The sequence below is a fragment of the Neolamprologus multifasciatus genome, chromosome 13 (genome assembly GCF_963576455.1).
Source record: "Neolamprologus multifasciatus chromosome 13, fNeoMul1.2, whole genome shotgun sequence".
NCBI lineage: Eukaryota > Metazoa > Chordata > Actinopteri > Cichliformes > Cichlidae > Neolamprologus > Neolamprologus multifasciatus.
In genome coordinates this window covers 8,521,529-8,535,854 of record NC_140451.1, presented here as the reverse complement: position 1 = coordinate 8,535,854, position 14,326 = coordinate 8,521,529, and the positions used below count along the sequence as shown (strand labels likewise).

Here is a 14,326-nt window from a genome sequence, read left to right as displayed (position 1 = left end):
CAAAATTATCCTACCAGTGTAAAGTTTTCTCAGCGGATAGTTTTAGTTGTCACACCTCCCAGAAACCCAGTTGGTAAATTGCCTATATAATCAGACTTTTATGGCTTGTTGAATTTATTACTTCTTGCTTTTACCGAATATTAGATACTAATGAATGTTTGATCTATTGGTCCTCTCTGCTGTTAAAGTTGTTGTGCGACTATAACTCTGCACCCTTCCATTTCATATCCCTATTCAAAGCGCATAGCTGATTTCCTCATGTCTGCCCCTGTCATTACCGTTAAAGAGATGTGCACGTCGCTAATGGCAGACTTAATGCTCAGGACACAGCAGAACCATCACAACTTGAGAGCAGATTTTTATTATTCATGACCCTGCAAACAAACAATATTCGATCATATACAACACGTAGCTGTACCCTTGTCCCAACCTTAACCTTTTCAAAAAGTACTTATCTGTAATTTATCTTTATTTCGTGGCTGTTTCAGAGTGAGGCTGTGGGCAACATTAGCGAAGACAGCCAGGAAGCATGAAGTTTGGGATGTGTGCCGAGCTGCTTGTGGATTCTGTTTGCTTTATGATGACGGGAGATGGAAAAAGACTGACAGTAAGATGATGAATGATCTTAAGAGTAACACTAAAATAACAGAAATATTTATAATACTGAGTTTCAGAATACAGAATAGTAATGAGAAGTCAGGCTTATACTCCTATGGCTATAGTTTAGGTTTTTGTGCTATTGCTAAATACAAAAAGAGCAGGAGAGCTGTCACTGATTATTCACATAACATATTTTGCTAATTTTCTCCAGTGCGCAACTACTCAGAGGGGGAAAGCTTTGCACAGTGTCTTCACGGTTCCAATGAAAGTCAAAGCTTTGTGCACCTGCTGCGCCTTTTAGCTGAAATTTGCTTCATTAGTGCTGAGGTTTGTTCTTACTAACTAATACACACAGCCACTCTTCAGCTCCTGTGTTCCTACAGATGGAACCAACACACTCCAACAGGTTTCTTATAACTCCAGTATTATAAGGTTGGCCCTTTTGATTAGTCATTACAGGCAAGTATTATAGAACTATAAAATAAATGTGGAGCAAAAACTTCTTGCACAATGGTCAACAGAACGAGAGGAGACTGAAGAATGTTGTGATTAAACAAACACAGCGAAATGCACTGTCCACTTTGTTAGGTACACCTGTTCAACTGCTCCTTAATGCAAATTTTGACCGGTCCAAACTGAGCAACAGAATGGGGTAGAACTGTAATGTAAGTGACTTGAATGTGTAATGGTGTCGGTGTTCTGAGTATTTCAGGAACTGCTGATTTTCTTGGGTTTCTTGGTTTCTCTTAAAATGTAATTCCAGCATGATCTGAAAGAGTATTTTGAATGATATAGTAATAACTGAAGTTGAAGGTTTTCATGTTCCTTCTGTAATGTATATTCAGAACAGTGACTGGTGTAGCATCAATGGGCGCATATTCCTTCTGTTTTTGATCATTAAAGATGGTAGATTTATTATTGAATATGTTCTTATACAGATCAGACACAAACTCTTCATACTGAAAGTTGTTTGGCTCTAAAGGCTCCATACCTGGTTTGTTAGCCACCAGCTTTTGAATTAAACTTTATTTGAATTCAGATGTTTTTGTTATAAAGTGTTCATGTTCATTTTCTGGATGATCTTAGATCAAGCTGTTTCTTTTAGGCTGCGCCATCCTTTTGAAATACACCATTAGAAACAAAGACTGCTTGCAGCAGTTGACATGCATTATGGGAGTTTTAACAAGCCTGTGAAGTTGTTGGTGAGTGGTTGGAGTCAAAGACTGCTGTGCTTGTCTCATGAGTTTGTCTTATTCTGCATACGTGCTTCCCATCAAATGTGGAGCTCCAAGTCTTTATTAAGTCTATAGAGACGTTAACTTGACGGCACTTTAAAGAAAATGAAGAGAACTATCCACGCCCATGGCACAACCTTGCCAAAACTGACACACGCTGTAGCCTCTTTTCTTATACCTTTGTTCTATGACACAGGGATATGTTTTCTGAAAATTTGATTAGATTTCATTGATTCAAAAGCTACATTCTTCTCAGTCTGATGATGAAGACTGGTTCCTCTTGTCTTAACCGGGTTGTCCACCACTGGATAAAATGTTCACCAGTCATTTCTTTTTGTCTTTGATCTGTATATCTGAGCTTTAATACCTTTAAAGAATCTGTCATCCCCTTAGCAGGAGGTTTTTCTCTTTTTTATTATAAAGTTGTCAAAACAGGAAGTCATCTTTAATATTATAGTTTGTGAAATTATTCTTTCTTGTTCAGGCCACTATCCAAAAGCTACTTGAAGAGGGGGTACAGCTAAATAGCCCCGCTGTCCCCCCACAGGATAAACGGTTTTGCGTGTCAGAAGAGGATCCACACTGGGTTATTTACAGGTGAAAACACAATATACACATACGCACCTGTATCAGGACACCAGATATTTTGATTTTGTGTGTCTTTGCTGTTTACTGTACCTTGTTCTTTATAAATTGAATATGAAAGTAATTTGAAACAACATTTTTTACTTTTTTAAAACAAAGGTTAGAGTACCAAAAAAGCAGTCTTTGCATTTAGGTTGCACACAGTGGTTATGTTGTCCCAAGGGTGTGCACTCTATTCTGTAGCAACAGTGGAACTAAGTTCCATCATAGTGACAACTTTAGCTAAAATTACAAGTTAGCGATGGCATAGCTGCAGCACCGACATTGTTCTCCACTTCAGTGGGGCTCACCACTGTTGCGGTGTTGTGGAGCTGTATCGAGCATGCAGGCGCTTCTTCAAAATGTGATCCTGGCACAAAGTATACTTCCACATTGTAAGCCATTCGATCCACCATCTTGCTAGCTAAGGTTTAGAGACATGCTTGGAAGACTTGTCTGCAAATTTATGCTGAAAAAGTGCTACACAACAGGGAGACAAAGATGATAGATCATTTGCATTCTAAGAAAAAGTTGTGACTTTCCACTAAAACCAACACATTTCAAAAGGGGCAACTTTTCCAGTTTCCATCACAGTTTCACAAATACTTAGTGAGCAGTTGGAAAGTGTTTGGTAACTACTTGGCATCTTCCATGCAAATTAGAAGAGACTGCAGCAGTCTGCTCGCGGCTAAAGTATTGGCAAGGTTTTATAATATACCTCATAACCAATTTCACTTAGTGACGGCATGCCTTCCACAACCATTAACCAACCAGCTGGGGAATAAACATTTTCCCTAGCCGGTTATCAGGGGATCACTGACTGCTGTTGGGCTGTGGCTGGGGCTAAAGAGTTGATTTCACATCACATTCCAGCAACCTCTCACATCCAGGAAACCAGGAAGTATTCTCAGTATTCTCAGTTTCTCAGTCAGTTTCCTGGTTGACCCTGGTACAAAACAAGGGTTCCAGTTTCTTCTATAATGCGATTGCCTGGCCACCACTCACCGGCCTCTAAGCCTGTGTGACTGAAGCCCAAGGTTAATATGTGCACTGGCATGGACCTATTATTGGATACATTCCACTTGTACACATCTGTGTGCCAAAGAGTTGGGGGGGGGGGGGGGGGGGGGGACACACAAACATTGGGAAGGTCATGAGCTTTTGTCTTGTTCTTTTTCTTCCATCAAAATAAAAGTAACAGAGAAATACCGTCATATTTACCAGAAATTGTTTGCTTCTTTGAAAAAGCATCTAAATACCTGATTAATTGAAACTAAACAGTTACATTAACTCTTACAATTAAACAGTAATCGAGTACTCTGCTTTGCACCTAGTAATTAAACGAGCTTAATTTCCTTATTTGTCAAACTAAGAGTTCAAACCTGATCTGGGAACATTTCTAGAGCAATCAGATGTTATGGAAGAAGGGTTCAGATATCTTGTGTAATGTAGTTAAAGACAAAGTTGTTGCAAAGGATCAGATACTCCTCATTGCTTGTTATAGTGAGATTAGCATTATGGTGGTCAGGGTCACTATAGTATATTATTATTTATCATTTGTTTAATATATTTTGGGACTGGAAAATGGGCAAATTGGATAAATGGACATCTGCATCCAGAATCTGATATTTTTTATTTTCTATTTTTCCAGAGTGTTTTCCAATATGTCTTCTCTCTTGTATTAGATAAAACCGCAGCCTATTTTCTTTATTGACTTGACAAGACTTGACACATGACATTCACCATTGAAATCACTGTTCTGATGTGCTGTGCCTGAAACCTGCCTGAAATCTATTTCTGGCATATTGTAGAATTTCAAAGGCTGCGAGCTGTTACTGTGAAATAAGATGAATACCTTGTTAAGTAGAATTTGCAAATTCTGTAAAAACTTGATTGAGTAATTTTTCAGTAGATGTAGATGAACGTGTTCATGCTAAAACAAGTCTAAAGATGAAATTGAAAATATTGTACTGCACACAAACACGCACAAAGTGTACTTTTTCTATCCCTTTTTCACTCTCCTCTATATTTCTGTGCTTCTCTCACCCAGGGACTGGATCCAGGCTCTATGTGCCTACACCACCTCCAACTTCTTGCGGGCAGGGGAGCTCGGAGCAGAGATCGGAGAGTCGTGGGTGGTAGCTAATGCAGCCATTTACCTGTGGAATTACAATAGCCACTTGCTGGCTGCTAGGGATTACACACGCCTGCTTCCCACCTTCCAGAGTCTGGTGGACATGCTCCAGAAGACGGGGTACACAGGGTAGGCTTTTTTTTTTTTTTGAAAATTATACCTTACCTGCAGAGTCACAGCTTCACTAATCTAACATAAAGGTAATTAAAACACACCCTGAGAATCTGAACTGTAAAAGCACCACAGAAAAACTCACTATGAAACAAAATCCATGACATTCTAGATGAAATCTGCCTCTTATCAAGTTGTTAAGTTCTTACTCATTACTTCTCTGAATCAAGGTCATGAGCTACATTAGTTATACCCGTTGTTGTTTTTGCCAGCACTTAGGATTATCATTAAATTAGTTTTTGCTTCAGGGCAGCTGGGACAGGCTCCAAGATATGTATTTGGTAGTTTCAACAGAGCAGACATCCAGGAGACATCACATTGTTAATTTAGTGAGTATATTCTATGTTCAGCTGGATTCTCAGAGCATAGTGCGTTTTCTGTGGTCTTATAAATTCTTCTTCTCACCTTTCCTCGACTTCATGACATTTTCCACTAAGGTCAAGGATAAGTGGTTGCAAAAATGAGCTATTCGATGCACCCTTAGATTCTGATTAAGTTCATATGTTTCTTCTTAGTCTGTGTCTTTGTCTCTGTCTGTGTGAGGTTGTTGTCATTGCATACCAGTCTGTTCTTATTTTTTACCATTTTGAGATGCTATCATTATGCAGCACTCTTTTTTTAGTTGGTTATTATAGTGCCTGTTTGAGTCCCTGCAAGCCCAAGCTAGTTTTCTGTCTGCTTTGGATCTTTCCTCATCAGCATGACACCTGCAGCTCCTCGCACTTTGTAGTTTAGCTGAAACAGAGAAAATTACACAGGATATTATGTCTTGCTGGTGTAACTAAAAACGTTAGAAGAAATCGCATAAATATGTTTTGTAAATACATTGTGTGTTGAGCAAATAAGAGCAACCTCTAAATGACAAAACAAATTTTGGTTTTCATTTTATTTACATTATTATTTACATTTTATTTTGATTATTCTCTACCTCCCCCAAGGTGGTTATGTTTTTTTGGTAGCCTTTGAATGTGTATTGTTCTGTCTGTAAATACGATAGCTTGAAACATTTTGAATGAAACTTGGTGCAGATTCAGTTCTTGTTAACAATCCATTAAAATTTGTTTTACATCCACTAAGGTCAGCTTAACGACCTATTGGCAAAAAAAAAAAGCCTTAGAACGTATAAACTATGATTCTTACATGTGTGGTGTGTATTGTCAACACATAGGAAATAACATGTAGCAATTTAAAACCTCTGACCACTTATTCAAGCTCAATAGGTTGATACATAGAGAGCTATATGATTATGGAGCTATTGTATGTCTATAACATACAACACCTTTCCCTTAAAAGTAAATACTGCCCAGAGAATGAGCTGCCTTGATTGAGTGCTTCTTGTTTTTATTTGTTTTATATGTTAGAGCTGCTTAACCAACAATTAATTAATAGTTTTTTGCATTTGTGTGTGTTTCTTTGTTTTTGTTGATACACTGTCTCTATTCATCAGTACATTGTTCCGCATTTCTTAGAAATGAAAATGTTTTTAGACTGATGATCACACACATTTTATCTTATTCTGTGCGTTCTGAAAGACTTTCATCAGGCCACCCATTTCTTTATCTACCCTCTGTGGAATAAAGTGAATACAAAGTCCTTCAGTTCAGGTAAAACTTACAAAATGTGCGTTCATCCTCAGAAACGTATCTGAAGCTTATTTCTTTTGTTGCTCCTGACAGCAGAGGAGACCATTTAAGCGCTGCTCTTATTTTTGGCTATGGAAATAAGCAGTGAAGCGTTCACGAGAACAGACCAAACTCTCCTTGGGCATAACAATAATTGTGCAAATTTTAGAACACACTGGCATTCTCATGTGACATGTGACCCAAGGAACACTTAGTTTTTTCGTAGCCAAATCTGCGGTGAGGGGAACATTCTTTGTTTGTGTTTCTCAGGAACCGTGTTCTTTTTGTGCTGCTGTGTGATGCTGTGGCCCAAGGGTTGATTCAGCCTCTGTTTGGGCCAGCTCCAGCAGAAGACAAGGGCAAAAAAAGAGCTGAGAAGGGCATAGCAAAGGCTGCCAGCACCTGTGGGGGTTTCTTAGATCCTGCTGGCCTCCAGGATGTCCACAAGGCATTAGAGGTGAGTCTCTTAATGTGGCTGTGCTTTTCTATATATCACACAAGTTATATTAAAACTTCCTGACCTAGGATTTTCTGAAGCAGTTTGTTAGGTCATAGAGATATTTTCATCAAGATTAAATATGTTTATCTTGGGATTTCTTTAAAGCAAAGCTATCTCCACGGGCACTGATGATTGGAGCTGATTTTGCCTGATACTTGTGGAGACGATAAGATATAATTAGACCACTGTCTCTACAGGGATGTGTTCAGAAAGGTTATGCAACATGTAATTATGACTAACAGGGTGTATATGTATGATACATTCCAACTAACCAAAGCATATTTAGTTAGAAACCTGCTAACTTCTTGGATGGATGTTGTGGAAGAACACAGAATCGGCCTTGTGTCTGACTGATTGGAGTGTTTTGAGTTTGTTTTTGTTCAGTTTTTATCTTTTCACTGTGAAAACAATGTCTGAAATCCCAGCGCTGAAAGCTTAAGAACTGATTGGAATCTGTGAAAAGAGTTTAGCGCACAGTGTGTACAATCTCTGAATGCAGTTTGCTGAATGTTTGCAAGACGTGTTCAGAAAGTCAAGCGTTAATCTCTTTGTGCAAATATTACACAGCTAACAGTGTGAATTTAACTTTTACAGACTGACATCTTTGAAAAGAAAAAAAAGTTTTAGACTTTCAAATCTAAATTTTCACTTTCCAAATCAGAGTCTAAACCATCAGGACTTAATAGAAACCTTTGAAATGCTCCCCAGCTGTATATATGATTCTACTTTATGCAAACAATGGTCTGTTTGTATAGAGAGCAGCCTTCATGCTCTCTTGATTTGGCCACTGAGCACTGAATTGTAGTTCAGCTTTCTCAGCTTCAAAATGAGTGCTTTTTTAGAGGTCTGTGACTGCTCAGTCACTCAGCAGTCACTCGCCCTCTGGTTGGTCAAGACAGCAATAAAATGGGACATAGATGGAATCAATCTGATATTAGTTTGTGATTGGCGGGGGTCAAGTTGTCCATTATATCTGCTTGTAATAGTTTGGCAATTAGCTGAAATAAATTGGTGACAATTGTAAATTTGTTGCCATCCACATTCAAAGTCAAGTCAGAACCTCCCTAAATAGCAGTGTAGTTGCTGCAGGACAGTAACATAACAGCAAAATGATATAAGGTGTTTGGCAGCCTTGCTTATATAGGCAAATTTAATGAGAAAAAACGAGCTGGCAACACATTTGGGTCAAGTCCCTGATTGCAAAAAGATGAGTTGTCCTAACCAGCGCAGACTGACTCCGATTTATTGCAGCATAAAGGCATTCTGTCTGCATTTATTAACTATGTGACAATTATTTGTAAACCTTCCCTGTCTAACAGTGATTGCAGTCACTTCAAGTCGCCTACAGGACAAGGGGACTACATGCTCAACCGCTCAAGAAACAGCCGGTCACTGCATCTATTACAATTGCAACCGGTCACCGAATGCAAAAAAATTCAGGGCAATAACTGGACAAACACAGATAGTGTGACCACCCACAGGGGAATATCAGATCTTTCTCTATTGGATATATATGACATATGATGAAGCGTCACACAACTCTTAAAACAGGAGATGTATTTTCTTATTTTGCACATCCACCCATTTATACACACACTCGCACACACTCACACACACACACTTGCGGACACGATCACATGTTGCTTTCAAGACTACGTCTTTGTTGAAGACTGATTTCTTTGTTCTCTCGCCTGACAATTAAACCTTGTTTCCTTTCTCCTGATGTATTCTGATGGTCAGCCATGAAATCCAGCTGTAACTTCAGATAAAAGACACGTTATCAGTGAATTATTCACTAAATTTCATTGTGTCTATTTCCATTTTAAAGAAAAGAAGAAAAAACTATCCTTTGCTGTGTATGTTTTATTAATGGTATAGCAGGGTCAGATCCAGTGTCCAACTTGAACAAAGTCTTACTGAATTTTGACTCCTTTGTAGCTTGCATTAGGGAAGTATAATTATGCATCATGATGTATAATAACTGACTGACACCTGTTAAGTGTCTCAGATAGCTCATTATTGTTTTCTGCTCCTCCTCCTAGCTATGCGAGTACGCCCTTCGCATATCAAATTCTACCATCCCAGGGGAGACTGTCCCCATCTCAGCAAGAAAACGGGTGTTGGCTACATGGGTGCAGATCCATGGGCTCTTGCAACAGCAAACGGGTTCAAAGATGAATATGCTGAAAGAAGAGGTACTATTCTTAGCAGTTCTCTTTAGGTTCATTTAAGGGTTCTAGTTCATGTCTAGGGCCTAATCATTCATACGAAACCAAGTATCACCATTGAAAATTAGTTAGCATTTTAGAGTTAATTTAGAGTTTGTGTAATTTACAGTCTCAAAGATTTATTACAACACTATATCAAACATAAGTTCAGACAAACAACTGTTAAACTAGCAGTCACTGGGTATAAATAGTGTATGTGGCAACATAAGAAGTAGTTTGATGTTTGATAATGTTTGTTTTAAACCAGCTCTATGTCCATTTATGTTTGACCTTTCTCTACATCTGCAAGCTGCTTGCATACCCACCTCTCCTGCAGCGCTTCCATGTCGTGCTATTTCTGATTCAATCAGCTCCCGCCACTGTTCTCACTGGCTTCTCAAGTATAGACATGAAGGGGACAGAGATGTAGACTTTCCTCATTTTAGACTTTGCGCATACATATGTACAGAAGGGTTGGTCCTAGAACAGAGCCAGTCTGTTTTGACTAAATTAATCCTGACAGAATAAAATTAGGTTAGGTTAATGCTTCGGAGGTGGTGTTTTTTATATCGCTGCGTTTGCAGTTTTCCAATGGAGTTGACATAAGTGGATAAAAAAATAAAGAAACAAAAAAGTTAACTTCAGTGGTGTAAGCCCTCAAGCAATTCAGTTTTCCTCATGTGACAAGAACAATTAAGAAGAACAAAGCTATTTTTCTACCCTCCTGTGCATGCATTATTTTAATTTTCACTTTGAGGGTCACTTTAAGACTAATGCTCCTTCTACAGTTTATGATAAGCCTAAAACAGTCATTTTGGAAGCTTCTTGTAACAAAATTTGACGTAACAAAATACGTCAAATGTAACATAGGATGGATTGTTGCTGAGTCATCTGTATGGCTCAGTGTTATAACATAATAATTAGAGGTGGGAATCACCATACATCCCTCGATACGATATTATCACAATACTTTACGCTCGATACGATATTATTGCAATTTTTTAAAAATATTTTGCGATATTCAGATTCTGTACATAAAGGTAAACTTTATCAATATTCATTTTATCTAATATCAAAGTCTCACACTCAGTCTTTCTCTCATTTCAGTTTTATTGTTGACAAACTGAACGGTTTGTATTACAGTCTAGTCCAACTTAACTGAATGCAACCATCTGGTACAATTACAGCTATTCTGAACTATGCAATTTATGAAAACTATGCAGCCCCTTCAGCAACTGAAGAATTTGAAAGTAAATTAAAACAAAATATAATTTTACATTAAATAAAAAAGTTTAAAACTTGATTAAAATAAAACATGTTTATTGCTGCCAAAAAAAAGTTAAACACATTTGGACAGTGAAGGAATGTCAGGATTCTTGCTCAGAAAAAGGAGCTGATCAACATGCTCTGAAGTCAGAGCATGTTCCAGTCCACAAAAAAAAAATTGTTACAAAATATTGATTTCTGCTGTCCCTGTATCGATACATTATTAGCAAACAAAATATCACGATACTACACAGTATCGATTTTTTCCCCCACCCCTAATAATAATGTCATTATTATAAAGTATTAATGTGCTTATGATACTGTTATGACTGCTGACATGCTCTGTGATGCTGTAGGTGTTGCATCCGCCCTTTTCATATTCAAGCTTTGTATCTGCTAGTGTGTGTGTGTTTGTCTCCAGGTGTCGTATGATTGTGCGACTTCAGAGGGGGACAAAAACACGGGGAAAGCACAAGTGCGATTTGTCATTCGAGCAGACCGTTCAATTAGTCACTGTAATCCTTTAACTGTTCCTCAGCCGAGAATCTCCTGCCCTACATTAGTTCCTTCGGCCTGATGTGTTTTTGACTCACTGCTAGATGAGGTTCGCTTCTTGTCATGCAAATTAGGAATTGCACCGTTAATATAACAGCGGCTCATCTCTAATTGCAATCAATAAATCATTCATCGACTCATTTTCCACACAATGGGAAGTCATACATTATCAACAAGACCATCTCCGCAGCATTTGGAACACATGCGATATCTTAATTATACTACATCTTTATGTGTAATTTATACACAAATAGAAATGTATGTATATGAGTTTCAGTTAATTAAACTGTATGTATACATTGAGTAGATTGCAGCTGAGTATGAGTTGTTTTCCACTGTGTTTGCAGAGTGAGAATGAGGACATGTCTGTGATGGCGTGTGTGCTGGTTGGAGTGGAGATGCTCCAGTGCAATAGGAACCCGAGGCATATGGAGTTCTCTGCTCCCAGTCTCTCCACAGTATGTATTTCTCTGTTTTCCTACAGTAGCTGATGCCCAGATTGCAACAACAGATGTCAACATGACCCATTGAGCCCTTGCAGCCTGTCTGCATCTCATCATTTGTCAGTAGTGTCAGTAAATGAAAAAAGTACTGTGCCAACCCTGATCATCCAGCTTTACTAGGATTATGGTTGTCACTCCTCTGATATGATCAGCACGTGTGCATTTATTTTATTTTAGTTTCCTATTGAAAATTGCTCATTTAGACAGTTTGGCTTTATTCCACCCCTCTATTTGCTTTCACAACCCACAACCCTCTCATCATTTCCTCTTTCCTCACCACCACTGCCACCACCATCATTTTCATTCCCTCCCCTCTCTCCACTCTTCACCTAAAGCTGGTGAGCATGGCGTCGGAATGCAGATGGTCCGACGCCGTGGTGGAGTTGCAGGTGTGGTGCCAGCTGGCTGCCTTCTGCCACGATGTCAAGGACTACAGCTTAGTGTGCAGCTGCACCAAGAGGGCTCTGCTGCTGGAGGAAGCAGCCACAAAAAGTCTCAACACCATGCCGTGTGTTTTGTAAGTGTGGTTGGTTTATTTCAACTGTAAAATAAGTACCGGGGTCATTTTTAAAAATGGGGATATCTCATAGAAAGCATTTCGGGCAAAGTAGTTGAGACTTTGAGGCTCAGTTGACATCTTGTCCATAACCCACTGATAATTCAACAAATCGATGCGTATTAAGCTACCTGTCTATTTGCCTGCTCTGTTTGGCTTTGACAACTATGCAGCCAGTCTGCTTCAGATTTGGCAGATGTATTGCTTTCGTCCCGAGTAAGTCCGGTGCCAAGTTTGATCTCGTTTTATTGAGATTTTCTCATATATTTTTGTTCTGTGTTACCAGTATTTCACCTAGAGCTTACATGGGCAGAGTATGGCCTGAGGGCCAGAACCAGCCTGTGAACCATGTGAATCCTGACTCTGAAATCTTAAAAAAAGAAAACTGTATTAATGAATCTTAAGGTGACTAACTTAAATGAGTGTTTGATTCCAACAGAGGGCGCACCACTTATGATTGCCACCCTTAATGATTCGTTATTCAAATAGACAGTACAGTTTTTAAATGTCTAATATCTGTTACATGTAGAGATGCAGTTCTGTACTGTGAAGATCTTAAAGTTACAGTTGCACATATTAGCCTAAAAAAGTCTTTTTGCACAGCATTTAGTTAGTTTTCAAATCAAAACTATATACAAATATAACAAGTTATAAAAAGTCAAAAAGTCAATAAAAACATGTCTTGGGGTTTGTTTGTTTTGTTTTTGTTTTTTTTTTCAATAGAAATTCAGACCTTCAGGACTGACAGATACTGCAAAATGTTCTCTTATTTCTCCTCTAAGTTATTAGGTTTAACAGACTGTGAGATATGTTTGTCAATTTAGTTTTCCAGTGCTCTTCACTTACTTTGTCTGAGTCAGTATGTCAGTAAGCTCTCACCCAGGGGTTCTTGTTTGGCTGTCTATGTGAGTGCATTCACTGGCGTTAAAGCTACAACACCAAATCTGCTTACTGTGTGCAGCCACTTTCTGCTCAGGTACATTCACACAAATAGCAGGCAAATGCTGTCCACCTAACAGCTACTTCACACCCTTGACAGGTCTCCAACCTCTCGCAGGGATAACACTTAAAGACAGACAACCATTCACACTCACATTAACACCGACAGCCAATTTAGAATTACCAATTAACCTAGCAAACATGTTCAGCCCATAGGTTGCTAACATATGTCACTTTTACAGTTTGGTTTGTTGATTGATAATGCCTGATAGATGATCTCACACGTGTAGGTATGGCCCAACTGCAGTGAATGAAATGCTGAGCATTGCAACCTGCCTGAGAGGTTTGAGCTTAGTTCATGAGTCCAGAGGAGATCTACACACTTACTGGGAGGCAATGGAAGTGCTCCTGTCAAGTGTCAGGTACTGTTTAGAGTAAACTGATTTATTGATTAATGCTTTAGGCTTTAGGCTGAAAATGTTTTTTGGTTTTTTTAGTCTCTAAGTCTGCACTTTCAGGCATTTTAAATTTCTGCCCTTAAATCAGAGTTCTCCCTTCTCTCGTCCATAGTTTCGCAGAGAAAGCTGTCAGTCCAGCATTGTGTGTCACTGCTGCCGGGCATTACTGGAATACTTGTCTACCTCTGACAGGGAGGACTGAGGAAAGGCAGCAGCTCCGGGAGAACCTAAAGATGATCCTGAATGCCCTGGTTCATACCACTAAACAAGAAATTGTTTGTTATTTAATGAGCTATTCTCATATTCATCCATATCAATTTATCCAACGATTCAGAGCAAGAATTTTACATAGATGACCCTCCATATCTACGTAAATCAAAATAATTAGTTATCCAGCTTTAGTAGAAATAGATACATTGCACATATAAATTAAATATCTTAACATAGAAGTATTTCCCATATGTAGACAATCTCCAGACTGCACGTATTCCCTACTGTTCTTTGTCTGCACCTGGCCAAAATACATATGTGGGAAGACATTTTTTCCACAACTACAATGCTAGATTTCTGTGATGTTTAACAATGTGGTGGTACAACACTAACACAGAGCTCAGCAGTAACGAAAACAGACACTGAGCCTCCGTGTTATGGGAAATGGTTTAGACACAGACAGACAGCCTCTCCCGCATCATTTATAACATTTTCTGCTATATCAACAGCCGAAAAGAAAAAAAATCTCTATTTCTTTCATGCCATTTTTTAATTGTATCTTTTTGAACGCTTTATTTTTGTTGCTATCAAGGTGACTAAGGTGTCTTAACATCCTCTGAAAATCAGTGCAGTTTTTTTTTCTTTTGGTCCTAAAGGGGAAAAGCTTGTGGGTGTGCTCAATTGTGCAAAACATCTGCCCATCTCTGCCTGTGAACAGCAATCCAGCCACGGGGATAAACAGCAGTT

General features: G+C 38.7%; 1 protein-coding gene across 8 annotated transcripts in view; it reads left to right on the top strand.

Annotated features, from left to right (window-relative positions):
* The window catches only part of cfap46 (cilia and flagella associated protein 46), a 72,077-nt gene that overhangs the window by 15,634 nt on the left and 42,117 nt on the right, over window positions 1–14,326 (top strand). For 6 of the 8 annotated variants that reach the window (XM_085183347.1, XM_085183340.1, XM_085183339.1 and 3 more), the window contains exons 15-24: window positions 489–607; window positions 812–927; window positions 2,320–2,432; window positions 4,510–4,722; window positions 6,657–6,843; window positions 8,928–9,080; window positions 11,261–11,371; window positions 11,752–11,933; window positions 13,202–13,333; window positions 13,482–13,644. In XM_085183347.1, the coding sequence (XP_085039473.1) occupies window positions 489–607; window positions 812–927; window positions 2,320–2,432; window positions 4,510–4,722; window positions 6,657–6,843; window positions 8,928–9,080; window positions 11,261–11,371; window positions 11,752–11,933; window positions 13,202–13,333; window positions 13,482–13,644 (1,489 nt within the window). The remainder of the gene's footprint in view (window positions 1–488; window positions 608–811; window positions 928–2,319; window positions 2,433–4,509; window positions 4,723–6,656; window positions 6,844–8,927; window positions 9,081–11,260; window positions 11,372–11,751; window positions 11,934–13,201; window positions 13,334–13,481; window positions 13,645–14,326) is intronic. The other 2 variants (XM_085183343.1, XM_085183341.1) reach the window with 1 other exon arrangement.